The sequence below is a fragment of the Corythoichthys intestinalis genome, chromosome 2 (genome assembly GCF_030265065.1).
Source record: "Corythoichthys intestinalis isolate RoL2023-P3 chromosome 2, ASM3026506v1, whole genome shotgun sequence".
In the NCBI taxonomy this organism is placed as follows: Eukaryota; Metazoa; Chordata; class Actinopteri; order Syngnathiformes; family Syngnathidae; genus Corythoichthys; species Corythoichthys intestinalis.
This window is the reverse complement of record NC_080396.1, coordinates 54,494,886-54,512,631: the sequence shown is the minus strand read 5'-3', so window position 1 is coordinate 54,512,631 and position 17,746 is coordinate 54,494,886. Positions and strand designations below refer to the sequence as shown.

At 40.7% G+C, this 17,746-nt stretch overlaps 1 protein-coding gene across 2 annotated transcripts; it reads left to right on the top strand.

Annotated features, from left to right (window-relative positions):
- The first annotated feature begins 18 nt into the window (after positions 1-18).
- Positions 19-6,055, top strand: usp21 (ubiquitin specific peptidase 21). Of its 2 annotated transcripts, none has more exons than XM_057829823.1 (12): positions 19-185; positions 442-764; positions 1,121-1,174; positions 1,244-1,361; positions 1,446-1,560; positions 1,800-1,919; positions 1,997-2,061; positions 2,132-2,319; positions 4,725-4,803; positions 4,886-4,993; positions 5,274-5,388; positions 5,554-6,055. In XM_057829823.1, the coding sequence occupies exons 2-12, from the start codon at positions 609-611 to the stop codon at positions 5,636-5,638; spliced, it is 1,203 nt and encodes a 400-aa protein (XP_057685806.1). In that variant the 5' UTR covers positions 19-185; positions 442-608; the 3' UTR covers positions 5,639-6,055. The 2 variants fall into 2 exon arrangements, with proteins under 2 accessions (XP_057685806.1, XP_057685805.1); XM_057829822.1 differs by having other exon boundaries at positions 20-185; positions 1,118-1,174.
- The last annotated feature ends 11,691 nt before the right edge of the window (positions 6,056-17,746 follow it).

The window sequence follows — 17,746 nt, the reverse complement described above, 5'->3', positions numbered from 1 at the left end:
CTTCCTCTTTCTATTGACATCAGTGACAGGGCAGGACACAGAGGTAGACTTTCATTTCTAGCCTGCACACACACACAGTGAAACAGTAGACATCCCCCCATGCATTTTTAAAAGCTCAGCAGGTGATGGGAACAGTTAGGTCGGGACTGCTTGTTCGCAGATGAGCTCGGGCAAGTGCTCAGCAGGTGAGTCCAAAATGTTTATGAACTGAGACTAACAATATTTAGCCGGCGCTTATAACCTTATCGGATAAGAGCATCATGTATTACTGAGTGTTTGTCAAACGATTAAACAATACTTTGATTTTAGTCAGAGCCTGATTCAATTTGTTTTGTATGTTCTCTCATTATTGTGTATTGCAGTCACAAAGGGTGAGATGGATTTATTTGAGATAAAGACTCTTCAAGGGGATGCTCATTTATACCTAATCCTGTTTTTCAGCTGCATTTACACGGAAAGGGGATAATACCCTGCTATACTTCATTCATTAGAAAAGGGTGACTTTCTGCAGTGACTCATATTATCTACCACTATATTCCCATCACCTTTGCACTGCATGTGAAAGAACAACCCCCCTGCTTGAGAGCCTTGTTGGTGGACACAAAAACATGCCCGGAGCCGGCAGCGCCAACGAGGAGGGTTCCTGTAAGGCCTTGTGTCGAAACTTGGTGTCCCAGAATGGCTTGCAGAGAGAGGCGGCTGATATCTCGCAGTCTGTCCTCTATACATCCCTGATGGGGCTTCTGCTGGTCGCTGACAATGAGGTGTGTGCTAAGTATTAATGAATACTGGATAAGATCTTCCCTTTGCTCTTGTATATTAATTTCAATTCAACTACATGAAGCTATACTGCAAGGACTAAAGACCGCTGCACGCACGTGTTTAAGCACCTGTCAACACCCCGCGTTTCTAATTGGATGAATGTTTGCGACTGACCTCCTTTTAGACTTTCTTGTTTTGCTAATGAGATAAGAAAGTTAAATCTGCCATAGTGTGTACACAAATAGACTGACTGACACGCCTACGTTAAGACAAGATGCACAGGGGTCAAATAATGCGACACACAATTGAGACACAGGTTAGCATGATTGCTCATCATTCTTGTCGTTTATTTTAGAAGGAGCTCATTGCATTAGGAAGTGGAAGGGCTGGTCTTAAAAATATTGGAAACACCGTAAGTAATGATTTTTCTTCCTAAAGCATTATTTGGGGTCAAAATGTTCACTTTGCTTTCTGGCTGTAGTGTTTCTTAAATGCAATAGTCCAGTGTTTGTCTCACACTCGTGGCCTGCGAGACTACTGTCTCCTGAAGTCCTACAGACATGACAAATTTTCCAAGGAAGAGCCAAGACTTACAGAAGGTAAATCCTTCATTCATTCATCATTCCATATGTTGTTTTGTTGTGCCCTACTGTTTACTTATTGTGATTATCCTCCATTCTAAGCTTTCTCTCAGGTGTTGTCTGGACTTTGGGATAAAAAAGAAGAGGACACGGTTGTAAATCCACGACAATTTTACAATATTTTTAAAGATGCTGTGCCTTACTTCAGCGGTTACAGGTAACCATACTGTATTTTTTTCTAATGTCTTTCTCTTTTCTATTGAGATGTTAGGCAAACACAGAAAGTACTTAAAATTATGTGCAAAATTGTATTTTTTTCCCCCCAGTCTTTTCACAAACCCTCGATTTTATTTGAACTATAAAAGACACGTAGGTTACTAGGTATCATGAAAAATATTTGGTGCTGATCCAAAGTATGATTTTGTTGTTGTTGTTTTCTCTCTGTGTTATTTCCAGTCAACAGGATGCCCAGGAGTTTCTCAGGTTCCTTTTGGAAAAACTACACACTGAAATCAACCGCAAGCCCTACATTAGACGGCCATTGAAGGACCCAGAGCAAAAATATGCCAGATTTAGGTGTGTGTGTGTGTGGGGGGGGTTCTTTATAAAATATGTCTCTTGAATTATATCCTCCATTTTAAAATCCTGGACAGGATTTCTGAGGAGGCAGCTGTCACATGGAAAAAGTACTTGGATCATGATGACAGCAAGATAGTCGGTAAGACACACACTGGGGTCATGCTTTCGTAAATGTAAGCAATATCTATCTGCCTTCGATCTCCTGACAGATCTGTTCTCGGGCCAGTTGCGCAGCTCGCTACACTGCTCCATTTGCTCCCACTACTCCAACACATTTGATGTGTTCTGCGACCTGTCACTGCCCATTCCCAAACGATGCACTGCTGGAGAGGTGACGTTGAAGGAGTGCTTGGACCTCTTTTCTCAGGAGGAGAGATTGGACAAGGAGAATTCACCAGTGAGTAGGGATTATACTATAATGAGGAAAAACATTTTCCTTGCAAGCCAGTCTGATTTACGGCATGTACATTCACGACAAATCAGTCTAGTCTTCTGTGGTTTGGGCTGGATTTGAAGACCGATGGTAGATGTGGGGCTAAAAAGCACAGACTGAATCTGAAAGGTCCAATTACAAAAGGATGGATGCTACATAAACACAAAGCAACTCGTGCATTCGGTTGTAGTTAATTTGTAGTTTAAAAACAATCATGTTATGCAGTCAAATCGAATGAGCGTACCAGTGAACGATAATTCCCGTTTTTGTGAGAAGAATCTAAGAGTACATCATGCATTGTTGTGTACAGTACTTGTTTTTGCAAAGAAAACGGACACTAAAAGTCTATTCAAAACATTTGCGAAACTAGGATGGCCTGTGACTTGGTCTGACAGAAACTCAGAGTCGATGAGCAAAGATTGTTTTTGGAGTTCTCTCTTCAAGCAATGGCAGGATGCTGAAAAAAGTGTCATCGAGTCCCCTACAGCAGCCACTTTGTTGAAAAAACGGGAAAAAAGACGAGAACGCACAAGTCCACAGAGTGTAAAAAAGATTTGCTGTGCTGGGATTTGTCGGTCCAGATTGGATCAGGTTGGCAGTCCAATTGAAACCACAGCAGACCTGACTGATTTGCCATGTATCTTGTACCTGGCGAAGGTCAGGCTGGCTTGCCAGGCTGGCAAAAGATACTGTGTTTTCCAGACTATAAGTCACTATGGAGTATGAGTCGAACTACCGTAATTTCTGGACTATAAGGCGCACCTGACTATAAGCCGCCAGCCACAAAATTTGACATGAAAACGGCATTTGTTCATAGATAAGCCGCACTGGACTATAAGCCGCAGTTGTCCTCATTGTATTATGGGATATTTACACCAAAAGATATTAACTGGTAACACTTCATTTGACAATGGCACCGTAAGACTGTCATGAGACCAAATGAACCACCATTAAGCTTTGAAGCAATTGGCTGCAAAGCCTTATTGTCACTAAAAGCTTCATTTGGCCATCACTGCTTCCTTGGGGTAGACAGTCAACCTCTGCTGCCACCTGCTCTCAACACTGTCGTCATCCAACATTCCTCCTAGCATGCATGGAGGCGCTACAGATGTAAATAATAGTCATGTTCTGTGCTAATTATTTCTTCAGTTACTGTCCCAGTTGTTTCATTAATTGCTAGTTATGGTATTTGGTAACATTTTCTTGGATAGTGGTGCCATAATACTGTCATAAGACAGTCATAATTATTACATGACACTGTCATATGCATTACTGAATGCTTATAATAGATGTCAGTTAGTGTCATCCAGCAAATTATCTCACTTTTGAATGGACGTAAAAGATCTGAGCTGGACATAAATGGAGTTAGTGACATAATATGCCATATGACACATATTGACATCTGTCATAAGCATTCAGTAATGCCCATGATAGTGTCATGTCATAATTATGACGTTCTTATGACAGTCTTATGATGCCGCTGTCAAATAAAGTTTTACCTATTAACCCAAATAAATCATCAAATAAGCTGCACTGGACTATAAGCCGCAGAATTCAAAATGAGGGAAAAAAGTAGCGGCTTATAGTCCGAAAATTAGGGTAGTCAATGTAATGCGACAGTCAAATAAAAAAAGGCATTGAGTCACACCGGACCATTAATTGAATTTTGAGGGAGAAATGTACCTTATTTTGTCAGCCATTTGTTGGGAAGTAGCTCAAACCTTCACTATTATTACTTCAGCAACAAAGAACAATTCAAAAGAATGGAATAGTGCCAACTTGGCATCGAAAACACAGCTTGCAGCCACGTTGTACACTGATAACTGTGTGACTGCGAATGCTAATGTAAGATTCCTTTTCATTAATAAAATCAAACCGCTCCAAATCGATAATCCTGTTTAATCGATATTATACGGGAAAGAAATTGTCATCTCTCCATGTGAATGTTAATTCAGATGTGACCTTTGACCTCTCTAATAACGAAATTTAAAACCCCAATCAGTGTTTATAATGTATATTTAAGTGGTGGATTTTTTGTCTCACTCATTTGACGTAAAAGTTCACGGAGGTGTGTTGACACAATGCATGGAAGCCACATTGCTGAGGCATTCCTGCTTATTTCACCAAGACGATGCTAGCCCACATTCCACACGTGTTACTACAGCCTCCTTTCATAGGCTGGTTTACTAGACCTGGCAGACACTATCCCATTTACAATCCACACCCATTTCCCACTAGAAATATGAAAGCGAAGCTGTTGACTAATTGAGGATTTATACATGCAGTACAGTGCCTACATTGTACAGCTGATGAAGAGAAGTTCACTCTTTGCTTGTTTGCAACTTTCTTCCAAATGCTGTGTGTTTCAGATGTGTGAGAGGTGTAACAGGCATACAGAAAGTACCAAGAAGTTGTCCATCCAGAGGTTTCCCCATGTTATTGTAATACGTATCCTTAATCGTGATTCCAATTAAATAACCTGCTTGCATCTATGAACAATATTCCTATGATACTTAACTTGTTCAATTAGATCTGAACCGCTTCACTACGTCACGGTGGTCGATCAGTAAAAGTACCGCCTATGTGTCTTTTCCACTCACCAGTCTTGACCTCGGGCCTTACGGACCTGTTGATTGTGGTAAGACTTTTGTTACACTCATGCATGTCCAGGCTTGGTGTGATTGGCTGTCACTGATTTAATTTTGAGCAGAGATAAGTACAAAAATATTTTTTGCTATTTCCTTCACTTCCAATTCCAATCAATCATTTTTGTTGCGAGGATACCAGTGTATTCCTGATTAAACAAGAGAATAAGAATATATTACAAATTGAACAAATGGTACTATTCATTTAAACTCTCAATCAGTATTTATCTCAACTGAAGGAGGAATCATGTGTGTTTCTGTATGTCCCTGAAGGACCAATATTGTATGATTTATATGCAATATGTAACCACGTTGGAACTGTCAACATGGGTCACTACACAGCCTGTTGTTCTGATGACAATGGATGGTGTTACTTCAATGACTCCAGGTGAGACCGTTTTGTCAATATTTTGTTTAAGGCAATAACCTTTATGTTGCTGTTGGTTTAGCTCATTTTACTTATCATTATTACCATCTTACATGCATCTTTAATGACCGATATTTCTCTCAAAACAGCAACATGTTCTTATGGTTTCTCTCTTACTACCCACAGTGCGACACCAGTTTCTGAGACACAACTTCAGACCAATCAAGCCTACATATTATTCTACCAGCGCACCATTACTACAAGGAAATAGAGCCCTGCCAGCTGATCAGAGACACTTTTTCATTCAGTGACAACAGAAGCAGGAAAGCCATGATCGCATTTATGAACTTCTCAACCCTGAGGAAATGTGTGCTCCAAAAGGCAGAATAAGGAAATCAGGACCATAGCATGGTGAATTGGGAAGAGGTGATTTTTTTCAAGGACAAAAATCTGAGGAGAGTGTGATGAGACAGCTGACATGCCTTAATACCCAAAATGTCAGGCTTGACCATGAAAATTCAAGCAAAGATCTTAGGAATGACAAGATTTCTACTTAATCTACCCAACCACTATAGCTCAAGATCTCAAAGACATGGAACTATCTAACAATTGTTACATAACATTTGTTTATATTGTTTCCAATTTTTGTGCCACCATTTTGTGGATATTTGTGTAAATAGACAAAAGAATAAAGGTATGCTTTTTTAAAATAAATGTTCTGAAGTGCATGCACATGAATCACATTTTACTGCTTGTTCTATTAGGGTGACAGATAAACAGGAACTAAACCAGGCTGGTTTTGGATGAGAAGGGTGTACTTTTACTCAATTATAGACAACCATTCACATTCATACCTACACTTAAAAATCAACAAGATAGTTCAACTTAAAATGTTTACGCAAAGTATTTGTGATGCTCTATTGAATAAAGTAACTAAACTTGAGCATTAAAAATGTCAACACCTCTGAGGTATGGAATGGACATTTCCAAAACACCAAAAAGGAGGACACTTTAGTGAGAAACGAAAGATCGCAACATTCAATTCAATCCAATCCAAATCAAGCGAACTCTCCACAACAATACAATTTTATACATGATAAGAATGATATTATAATACAGTGATATATGCGGTTCATCACTAGACAATTTATATACCGATGTGAAACATAATAAGATTTTTATTTGTTTATGCGAGAAGTGCAGTGCCACAAAGCATAGCATTCCTAGCTTTAATTAAGCAAACAAAATTTGTATAAAAATAAATGAAAAATATGAAAAATACAAATCCCAGTTCTTAATTGAACTTTTATGTAAATGTTAAAAGGAGTTATACTCTTATAGCTTGTATGGTTATACTTGTATAGACAACTTTCCTGAGCGAAACATGGGCACTGTCATTTTTGATCATTTCTGCTCCAAACTTGTGGTTTAGACAGAACAACATGAAGTGCGGTTGAAGTAAGCAGTGAGTTGACAAAGTTAAAATTGCAAAATGAAACCAGAGGAACCCAAGGAATCAAAAAATTGATTCAGCATGACGTAAATGAGACTCCGACGCTTTCTGTGCTGTGCGTGAACTCCTGGAAGCGCCTATATATATGGATGGACGTGGAAAGTTTTGAACAGCTTCAAAGCGCCAGTGTGGATCTACCTCGCCATACGCCTTAAATCGAAACCAGCTGCAGACAATAAGTTAAGGATGTGCTCTAAACGTAAGGATCTACCTAAAAGATTGTACGTTTGCTCTTATCACTTTGTTGATCATTCGTGGACAAAATTATAACAACCTATGCAGCCTGTTTTAACGTGAGGTGTGGACTGATACACCGGCCACTTGAGTGACCAAAATTAGGGCAAATTACAAATACTACAGTTGCCGGATGCAGAAGGGCAGCCACGGATTTTGTTGTTACAAAGAAATACTAAAAGATATGTACATATAAACAAAATGTCATTCTTTTTTATTGTGGATATTCATCGCAATAAAACATTTAGACAACATGATTCCATTCCTTGTTTTATTTAAAACGATTTGTGCATTTGCAAAACAGATCGATAAATTACAATTTGTAAAATTAGAAAAATATTAACGAAGGTGGAGCATAAGTCAAGCCTTCCATCATCAAAAGAACTGACGTAGTCTCAATATATGTCCGTCTACGCACAGTAAGTTTTGTTGTGAGTGTAACCCTTCTACCCGTGTGACTGGGTTGTAAATTGTATAATTTTAGGGTTCGACTAATCTAGGTTCCATAGGAGATTGGCAGCGGCACTCAACAACATAAGACACACTGACAAAAGAACATGTAATGGAACACAACTGTATTTTTTGAACTTGAACAATTTATAAACAATAAATGCAATGAAAACTTTTTAAATTAAATAGTGACACCTAGAGTCAGTGAGGAAAAAAAAATAAAATTAAATTGCGATCGTTTGTTTTCCCCTTTAGTCTGGTGTCAGGCCTGACCCAAAAAAATGAAAAAAATCTGAGATCTCAAGAATAAAAAAAATCCAATGACTGCTGATGAATCCTTTTGTCCTACCGCCCTCAACGAACGTAGGCGGTCAAGGAACGTCAGTGTTCTCCTCTGTAAATTTTCCCCCTACGCCTCTGGTGGCGTTCGTTGTTGGGGTTCAGTCCAGGTCGTAGCAAGTAGTCTCTTCTCCACGAGTGAATCAATCCAAAAAAAAAACCAGCCAGGATAGTTTTGCTTCTATAACTTTTCTCTCGTTGGCTCAATATGTACCGTAGTCGTCTCCAACACGTGGAAACTTCGAGAAGCTTTCCTAACGACTAACGTTCCCGCTCTCTCTCTCGCAAAATGAGTGGGCAAGCAAGAGATGGCGTACATTTCGCCGTGGTGCATTCAGGTGCATTGGAAATAATTCGATTTTATAAAACATGAATTTCCTTGTTATTTAACACTGGGTTACACTCTCCCCCTCTGAACATCAAGGGTCCCTTCATGCACAGGTGACTCATTTGAACATTGTGAAAAGTGTGCTAAATCTCGAGAGAATGCAACCCCTAAGGCCTGAAAAAATGAACCAATGGCCAAAGACAGTGGCTCTCCCAGTTCATCATAAGTGAACCTTCTAGGAGGGCGTCTTTCTCTATTAGAGCGTCTCAATCCTACTGACTCTACAGTAACATCATCAGTTTCAACTTTATCTATGCTGGCCACAGATTCTAATGGAATGGAAGCTGTGTCAGGTAAGACAGGTGTAAATTCAGATTCAGGTATGTCAATAACAACATGGTCTGGAGAGTCAGCAGTTGCAGGTGGCAACTGATCTTTTTCTAATCTAGTGACATCATGTTGTATGATCATGTTAGAGCTGTCAAAGTCATGTGCTGATTTGTGTGAAACTGCTGTGGCAGGTGAGGGCAGATGAGGTTGAACATTTGGAAGCGATTGGAATACCGGTGAAAACTGGTCCGATTTGACATATGGGCCTTTTGTAACAATCTGCGGGTTCCAATTCCCAATGCAAAATTCCTCTTCTTCACTCATTTGATCCTCTTCACTGTCCAGTCCTTCAATTCGGCCATCAGACTCATTCCTTTTCTTTGTTTTACTTCTTGTCCTGATATCCACTCTGTTGTCATCTTGGGAATCTAATTCACTCTGATCTGCGACAGGTAAGAACCCACATGGGAGAAGCAAATCTCTGTGTAGGGTGCGTTGAGGACCCTCTCCAGTTTCTGGTTTAACAATATAAACAGGACTGTCTTGGATGCGTTTCACAACTGTGTGAATGGTTTGCTCCCATCGGTTTGCAAGTTTATGTTTCCCTCTGATGTTGACATTCCTTACTAGGACTCTATCGCCAACAAAGAGTTCAGCAGCTCTTATCTTTTTGTCAAACTGTTTTTTATTCTTCTGACCCATCTTTTTTGCGTGTTCTGAAGCAAGAGTGTAGCTTTCTTGGAGGTTAGAACGAAGCGTCTGAATGTAGTCCGAATAGGATAAGTGCCAAGGACCAGATCAATAGGCAATCTGGGTTGTCTGCCGAACATTAATTCATATGGGGAATATCCTGTCGTGTCATTTTTTGTACAATTGTAGGCATGTGTTAAGGGCTTGACAAAGTCTCGCCAATGGTACTTGTCTTTGTCCTCAAGTGTGCCTAGCATGCCCAACAACGTCCTATTGTATCGTTCTACTGGGTTCCCACGAGGATGATAGGGAGTCGTACGGATTTTTCTTGCCCCAATCAATCCACAAAGCTCCTTCACAATCTTGGATTCAAAGTCTCTTCCCTGGTCGCTCAGCAACCGACAAGGAAAACCATAGGGGATGATCAGATTATCCCAAAGAGCCTTAGCTATCGTTTTGGCTTTTTGATCTTTTGTAGGCACTGCGACAGCAAACTTTGTAAAATGATCTGTCAACACCAGCACATTTCTTGTGTCTCGACTATCTGGCTCAATGGACAAATAGTCCATGCAGACCAACTCAAGAGGATAAGTAGCCTGAATGTTTTCTAGTGGGGCAGCCCTTTGGGGAAGGCCCTTTCTCATGATACATCGAGGGCATTTTTGACATTTGTCTTTGATGGACTGAGTCATTCTTGGCCAATAGAACCTAGCTCGAGCAAGATGTAATGCATGCTCAAAGCCAAGGTGACCAACCTCATCATGCACACCTTGCAAAGCTCTTTCACGATACTGATGAGGCAGTACCAATTGGTGAACAAAAGAATCGTTGTCTCTTAACTTCCTATAGAGTACCCCATTACTCAACTCAAGCTTGTTCCATTGCTTTAGTAGAAGTTTAACATCAAGTGATTCAAGACTCGCTTCTTGGAATTTGGGTTTCACGCCTCTTTCCAACAAGGTTATGTCCCGCGCGATAGAGGGGTCAACCCTTTGTGCTCTGTGCCAATCAATATCTGTCATTGAGGGTAAGATATTTTCACCATACTCCCCAGGAATCGCTGTAAGGTCAATTGCAAGAGATTCCACGACAACAAGAGGCTCTGATAAAATTGAAACCGAATGGCGCAGACACAGTGCAGAAAATGTTTCAGGATCTACTTCATTTGGTGTATCACTGAGGCGTCTTTTCATGTCTTCAATACGGTCTCTTTCTTTTGCAAATACTTCATCTTCATGAGGTGGCTCTTGGGGTCGCCGAGACAACCCATCGGCATCTTTGTTTCTGTGACCGGCTCTGTACTTGATGGTGAAATGGTAAGTTGACAAGGCTGCCAACCACCTGTGTCCAGCCGCATCCAACTTGGCACTTGTTAGGACATATGTTAAAGGATTATTATCGGTCAGGACAACAAAAGAAGAACCATAAAGGTAATCACTGAATTTTTCACACACAGCCCACTTGAGGGCCAAGAACTCAAGTTTGTGTGTGGGATAGTTTTGTTCACTCTTGGAAAGTCCTCGACTAGGATATGCGATGGCCCTTAGGTTGCCTCCCTGCTCTTGATAGAGCGCAGCCCCCAACCCATCACGACAAGCATCTGTATGCAAAATATATGGAAGCTGTGGGTCTGCAAAAGCAAGAATTGGTGCTGAAGTTAGTTTCTCTATTATCGTCTGAAACGCTGTCTCACACTCGGGAGTCCACCGCTCGGCCAGAGACTGGTTGGAAGTGCAAGCTACTTGGGATGGCTCACGTTTGTAAATCTTCCCTCGTTTCTTTGGTGGGTGATAAATGACGGTGAGACAATTAAGGGGTTTCGTTATCTTAGAGAATCCCTCGACAAAACGTCGATAGTAACCCGCAAAGCCCAGGAAACACTTCAGGTCTTTGAGAGTAGATGGGCGTGGCCAAGTTTTCAAAGCTGAAACTCTATCCGGATCAGTATGAACTCCACGAGCATCCACAACATGACTCAAATATTTAACTGAGTCCCGGAAAAAACAACACTTTTCTGGTGATAGTTTAAGCCCGTAGTCTCTTAGACGTGTGAGAACTTTCATTAGTCTGTTTTCATGTTCTTCTAATGTGTCTGAAAAAACGATTAAGTCGTCTAAAAAGACAAGCACTTCGTTGAGATGGAGGTCACCCACACATCGCTCCATTAAGTGTTGGAAAGTGCCTGGGGCATTTGTGACACCTTGTGGCATCCTATTAAATTCATAAAATCCAAGGGGGCACACAAAAGCTGTCTTGGGTTTGTCCTCTTCGGCTACCTCAACTTGATAGTAGCCAGACTTTAGGTCCATAACGGAAAACCACTTTGCCCCGCTGAGAGCTGTAAATGTTTCTTCAATATTCGGTAGGGCATATGCATCTCTTATCGTTTTCGTATTTAATTTGCGATAGTCAATGCATAACCTGATTGAGCCGTTTTTTTTTCTTGACCAATACAACGGGTGAAGCATAAGGACTTTGAGACTCACGAATGATTCCGGCATCAAGTAGTTGTCGGAGATGCTCTTTCACTGCCTCTCTGTCACTTGGATGAATTGGCCTTGGCCTCTCTTTGAAAGGGGTTTCATCTTGTAATCGGATTTGATGTTTTACAGCTGTTGTGTGGCCATATGACATGTCATCAAGAGCAAAGACTTCAGGAATGGATTGCAACTTTTTTCGTATTCGCTCCTTCCATTCTTCAGAGAGAGGAGACTCATCAAGATTGAAGTTGACTCTTCCTGGTTCGATTCGGCTTGGCGAATTTTGGACTTGACCAGGTGCTAATGGGGAAACCTGCTGGGCTGCACAAGCTTGGGCAACAACAGTATTTGGACGCAATGTCACACTTTGTTCGCTCATGTTACGGACAATGATAGGAACTTTCGTATTGCCTTCATAGTTGATGTCCACCAAAAGTGACTTGACAAAGAGTCCCCCTGGTAACTTGTACTGCTCATGCTGTTCAAGAACAAAGCTTGTGTTCTGGTTCGTTCTTTTTATTCTTACATTCCCCATAAGACATAGCTTCTGCTTTGCAAGAAATTTGACTGGCTTCTTACTATGCAACATGACAGGATAGGCATGAGTGTCATTTCTTTGGCCCCGGGCAACGTGTTGGAGGATCATTGCAAACTGTTTAGAACGTAGCCCGTGAAAAAATTCAGGCCCATTTTGATCTGACAATTGTTCGTTAAGCTGTAAAAGTACATTGGTCCCAATCAACAGCGGAATCTTTCTGTTAAAGTGACATTCAGGAACGACAAGTGCTAGTGAAACCACTTGCTGTTCTTTTCCGGCCAGACTCTCGGGGAACGTAATATGTGTTTGAATATAGCCCAAGTACGGGACATTCTGTCCTCCAGCTCCCTCAATTTCAAGAAGTGTCTGTATAGGTTCTATAGGGAGATGAGAAAGGTGTGCTTTGTGGAAAGTCTCAGAAAGGGTTGTTACTTGCGAACCAGAGTCCACTATTGATTCACATGACATGTTCTCAACAAGTACAGTGGCTGCACACCGTGGCCCAACAAGACCTTGAGGCAAAATTGGAACAGGATTAAAAATGTCCATAGGCTGCATGGGCATATGTTTTGCTGTCTAACATCATAACTTTTGGGACCTTCAAAATCACTGTTGTCAGCTCCTGGATGTCCCACAGCAGGAGCTGTGATTAGTTTAAAGCAGGAGAAGTTGAAGCTTGTCGTGCTGAGAATTCTGCTTGTTTACTCCTCAAAATTACGTTCTTTTCTCTGACGAGAGTGGGGTTAGCCAAATTCGTGCAGTGGGCTGCTATGTGATTGTCTTCCCCACACTTAAAACAAAACCAGGCACGAGGCATGCCAGGGATTCTGGAAGAAGTCCGTGATTGTCTTGGTTTAACAGTTGCAGCACACTTGTGATCACTCTCATTTGATTTGAAAGAATAGGTTTGAACAAGCATTTGGACTTGTTTGGTCAACTCAGCTATTTGGTCAAACCCAGGCATGCTAAATATGGTATGGGCATGTGCAGCAGACTTTGTTGCACCCAAATGTTTTTTCATGCGGTCTAGTTAGGATGACCGTCGATCTTCCTCGGTCCTCAACATCAGGAGAAAATCAGGGAATGAGGGAGGAGAACTTCGTTTCCCTTCAAGCTGCAGACCAATAATTAAGCTCTGGTCCCAACATCCTCGAATGAATTGTTTCAGGAGTAATTCGTTTACATTTAAAGCAGAAGCTCCCCCTCTAGAAACGACTCTGGTGAGAAGGCTGTGGAGACGGCTCAAGAAGGCAGAAGGTTTTTCTTCATTGTTTTGGTTGGAGCCAAGAAATACAGTAAAAAGTTCTTCCCCATCTTCCACAACACCAAAAGCAGATTCAAGCTGAGCTACATAAGTGCTTGGTGATGCAGTGACCCCTAGAGGCTTTACAACTTCTAGAGCAGGACTAAGCAAGCTTTCAAGGATTTTTCTTACTTTGTGTGCATCAGTCAAAGAAGAGTCACTGAGTAACAGATCAACTTGAGTGCGCCAAGTCTCATAATCAACCTCACCATTGGGTCTGGGTAATCGCCCCGAGAAAGTGCGGATTTTTGCATGTGAAAGAGGCATGTTAGCTGACTGAGTGCGAATGATATGCTCAACTACCACTTTCTGTACATGAGAAGGGTTGTAAATATTGTCATCTATGTGAGGTGTGTGGGGGTGAAAAGCACTTGTGGGCTCAACTGGTTCACTTTGGTCACTTTGGTCAGTGTAGTGAGTGGCACTATCAACATTTTGATCATTATCTGGTTGTGTATCAGTCTGGGATGTGAGGCCTGCCTGTAGTTCACTTGAAATGAAGCTGAGGAAGCCTACTTTCCCATTACTTCCGAGAAACTCAAGTTCTTTCAGGTACCGGCGTGCAACTTCTCTGCCCATTTCCCCCTGAGCGACGTCTCTAACAGTTTTAGAAGACCAATTAACATTTGGGTCGAGAGGGCTCGCAAATTCACCTAAGGTTATGGGATCAATTTTCAAAATAGCCTGTTCTGATTCATAGATTACAAGTGTTCTGCCATGAGGCTGATGTGGCTCATCTGGAACTCTAATGATCTTAAATATTTTGCCATTCTTTACAAATACATAAAAAATGTCTTCATCAGTACAACTTTGTTCAACTCCTGTAACGTACAGGGTTTTCTGACCATCAACTTGAAAACGTGCACAAAGATCTATTTTTTTCCCCGAAATATCAAACAGTGTATCTTATGGTTGGAGGTAATAAAAGCCAATATACCAATCTCCTGGCTAGCTCGCCATAAATATGTAACCCTTCTACCCGTGTGACTGGGTTGTAAATTATTATTATGTAAATAATTTTAGGGTTCGACTAATCTAGGTTCCGTAGGAGACTCGCAGCGGCACTCAACAACATAAGACACACTGACAAAAGAACATGTAATGGAACACAACTGTATTTTTTGAATTTGAACCATTTATAAACAATAAATGCAATGAAAACTTTTTAAATTAAATAGTGACACGTAGAGTCAGTGAGGAAAAAAAATAAAATTAAATTGCGATCGTTTGTTTTCCCCTTTAGTCTGGTGTCAGGCCTGACCCCAAAAAATGAAAAAAAAAATCTGAGATCTCAAGAATAAAAAAAATCCAATGACTGCTGATGAATCCTTTTGTCCTACCGCCCTCAACGAACGTAGGTGGTCAAGGAATGTCAGTGTTCTCTCTGTAAATTTTCCCCCTACGCCTCTGGTGGCGTTCGTTGTTGGGGTTCAGTCCAGGTCGCAGCAAGTAGTCTCTTCTCCACGAGTGAATCAATCAAACAAAACCCCAGCCAGGATAGTTTTGCTTCTATAACTTTTCTCTCGTTGGCTCAATATGTACCGTAGTCGTCTCCAACACGTGGAAACTTCGAGAAGCTTTCCTAACGACTAACGTTCCCGCTCTCTCTCTCGCAAAATGAGTGGGCAAGCAAGAGATGGCGTACATTTCGCCGTGGTGCATTCAGGTGCATAGGAAATAATTCGATTTTATAAAACATGAATTTCCTTGTTATTTAACACTGGGTTACATGAGGCACATCAAAAACTTGTAACACTTGCATTTATGCTTTTACATAATTGTACCATCCTACACGTACTGATTAGCAACAGGCTAGCAGCAGATAGTATGTGTTGCAGCCATAGCAGTACGGTAGTTGTAGTAAATAATTTTAAACATCATCCTAATTACAGTCATCATCGTAATAACCAGTGTTGGGCACGTTACTTTAAAAACAGTAATTAGTTATAGTTACTCACTACTTCTTCCAAAAAGTAACTGACTTAGTAACTGAATTACTCGACACGAAAAGTAACTAGTTACCAGGGAAATAACTATTTCCGTTACTTTAAAAAGAAGTTGTTGTATGTCAAAGAATTTGAAATTTTCTGAGCAGTATTCGAGTCAGTTGAACTGAGAAGAACAGACAGGTAGTTGTGTTATAGAACCTTTAATATTTATTGCACCTCACTAGAAACAGATTTATACTACACTTGAAGTGCAACAAAAATAAACATTTGAATTGCTTACCAAAGATGTCGACAAAAGCTTTGCCCCGGGACGTAAATTACACTTTACTTGCACTTTCTTTCCTTTAATTTCGACCAACTTGAAATAGTGTTTATATCTCCACCTCGTAAAGGACAAATTTTCCTCTGAATGCTCTGCCATCATATCCCTCTGCATCTGTTTTGCGTGTGTGTGTTTGCCGCACGCACTGTTTCGGTGTTGTGCCGAAAAATAGCCGCCCCGCGTGAAATGTCCCCCCTGACGGGAACGCTTATTTAAAACGCTTTATTGATGTGAAAACATCAAATGTTTTCATGGACGCATTACAGTGATTGATTTACGACTGTAAAATCAGTTTTAAATAAAGTACACAAAAGTTACTAGTGTGTATTTTAGTAACAAATTGTGCACATAACCATCTTTGAACAGAAATGTATTAGTCTACAGGTTTTCACGACCATATCCCAATGACAATCACAGAGGTATGATATTTATTAGTTCAAGCAGAGTAAAATAATACATATTCACGGTACAAGAAAGTCGTTTCCATGTCCATCGATTGGTAAGAAAAAGCTTCTTCGTGCGAGTGACGTGTGGGCACTCAATAATAAAATAAATAAATAAAATAAAATAAACGCTCAAATAAGCATTTTAAATGAATGTTCCCGTCAGGGGGGACATTTCACGGGGGGCGGCTATTTTTCGGCACAACACCGGTTTGTGTGTGAAAACACCAGCTCTGAAGTATGTGCGCGATTAGGTTCGAGCGTTGACGTCACAGAATGGGGGATCACGTGAGATTTGACAACAACGCAGCCATATTGGAAGCAGGTCTGGCTCGCGGGACATTAAACTTTAACTTGCCAGTTCGATAAAGAGACAAACTCGTTACTAAGGCAAATAACAGATATGTGATCAAACTTAAGGATGTGAACAATGTTGACTCTTATGAGCAAGCCGAAGACAAATGAGTAAAGATGTCGACGTGCTTCCACAATTACGCGAAATGGACATTCTGCCGTATTTACTGTTTGGTGTATGTTACTAAACTCATCAGCGATTCTGAAATTACAAATCGCTACAAAGCTACGAACAGTTTTGCTGCGGATGGGTGCAGGACCTGCACATTATGGCAGTATCAAATGGCAACTCCATCGTTCTTGCAAAGGTAGGCTATGTGTGTTTACTATTTTCATTGCCATGAACCTTAACGCACCCCAAGTCTTGGATGACAAATAAACAGAGCAGAGTAGACTCACTATGGCTGGTAGTTTCTTCAATTTATTCGAAGTAAGTAACGCAACGCTTTTGACCGTCAGTAACGGTAACGGCACTGTAACGGCGGAAAAAATAATTAGATTGCCCCGTTACTGAAAAAAATAACGCTGTTATGTAACGGTGTTATTTATAACGGTGTTATTCCCAACACTGGTAAAAACAATATCAAAGACAACAAGTCGTTTCATGTGCAAGATTTTAGCTTTAGTATTTTTTGAGCACCGGACACATGAAAAAGCAGGGATATGAACAACATACCTTCCTTAATAGCAGCGGTTTGTGGTGGCACGGGCTTGGTTCCACATCTACCTTCATGAACATGTTGTCCTACCATGTCGTGATGATGGCAGATGGATGCGGTATTTCCAAATTGTCTTTTTTGAAGGATTTTGATGAGTGATGGCACTCCAGCTCCACTGTTGTTTTGGATGGAGATGAAAGTGAAAAACGGAACTTGCGAGCAGAAATGCGGAAGTAAAGCGGAAGTACCTCGGAAGGCAAGGCAAGGCAAGGCAAATTTATTTATATAGCACAATTCAACACAAGGCAATTCAAAGTGCTTTTCATCACATGAAGATCATAAAAATCACATTTAAATCAACACAACGTAGAAACGAAGACAAAAGATCGCATTTAATCACAGAATAAAAATAAATAAATAAAATAAAAATAAAACAAAAACTACTAC

Coding starts and splice junctions, on each gene's coding strand:
- usp21 (XM_057829822.1), top strand. CDS start 609: ATGCCCGGAGCCGGCAGCGCCAACGAGGAGGGTTCCTGTAAGGCCTTG. Junction 1,561..1,799: donor CCTTACTTCAGCGGTTACAG/GTAACCATACTG, acceptor TGTTATTTCCAG/TCAACAGGATGCCCAGGAGT. Junction 4,804..4,885: donor TCCCCATGTTATTGTAATAC/GTATCCTTAATC, acceptor TTGTTCAATTAG/ATCTGAACCGCTTCACTACG.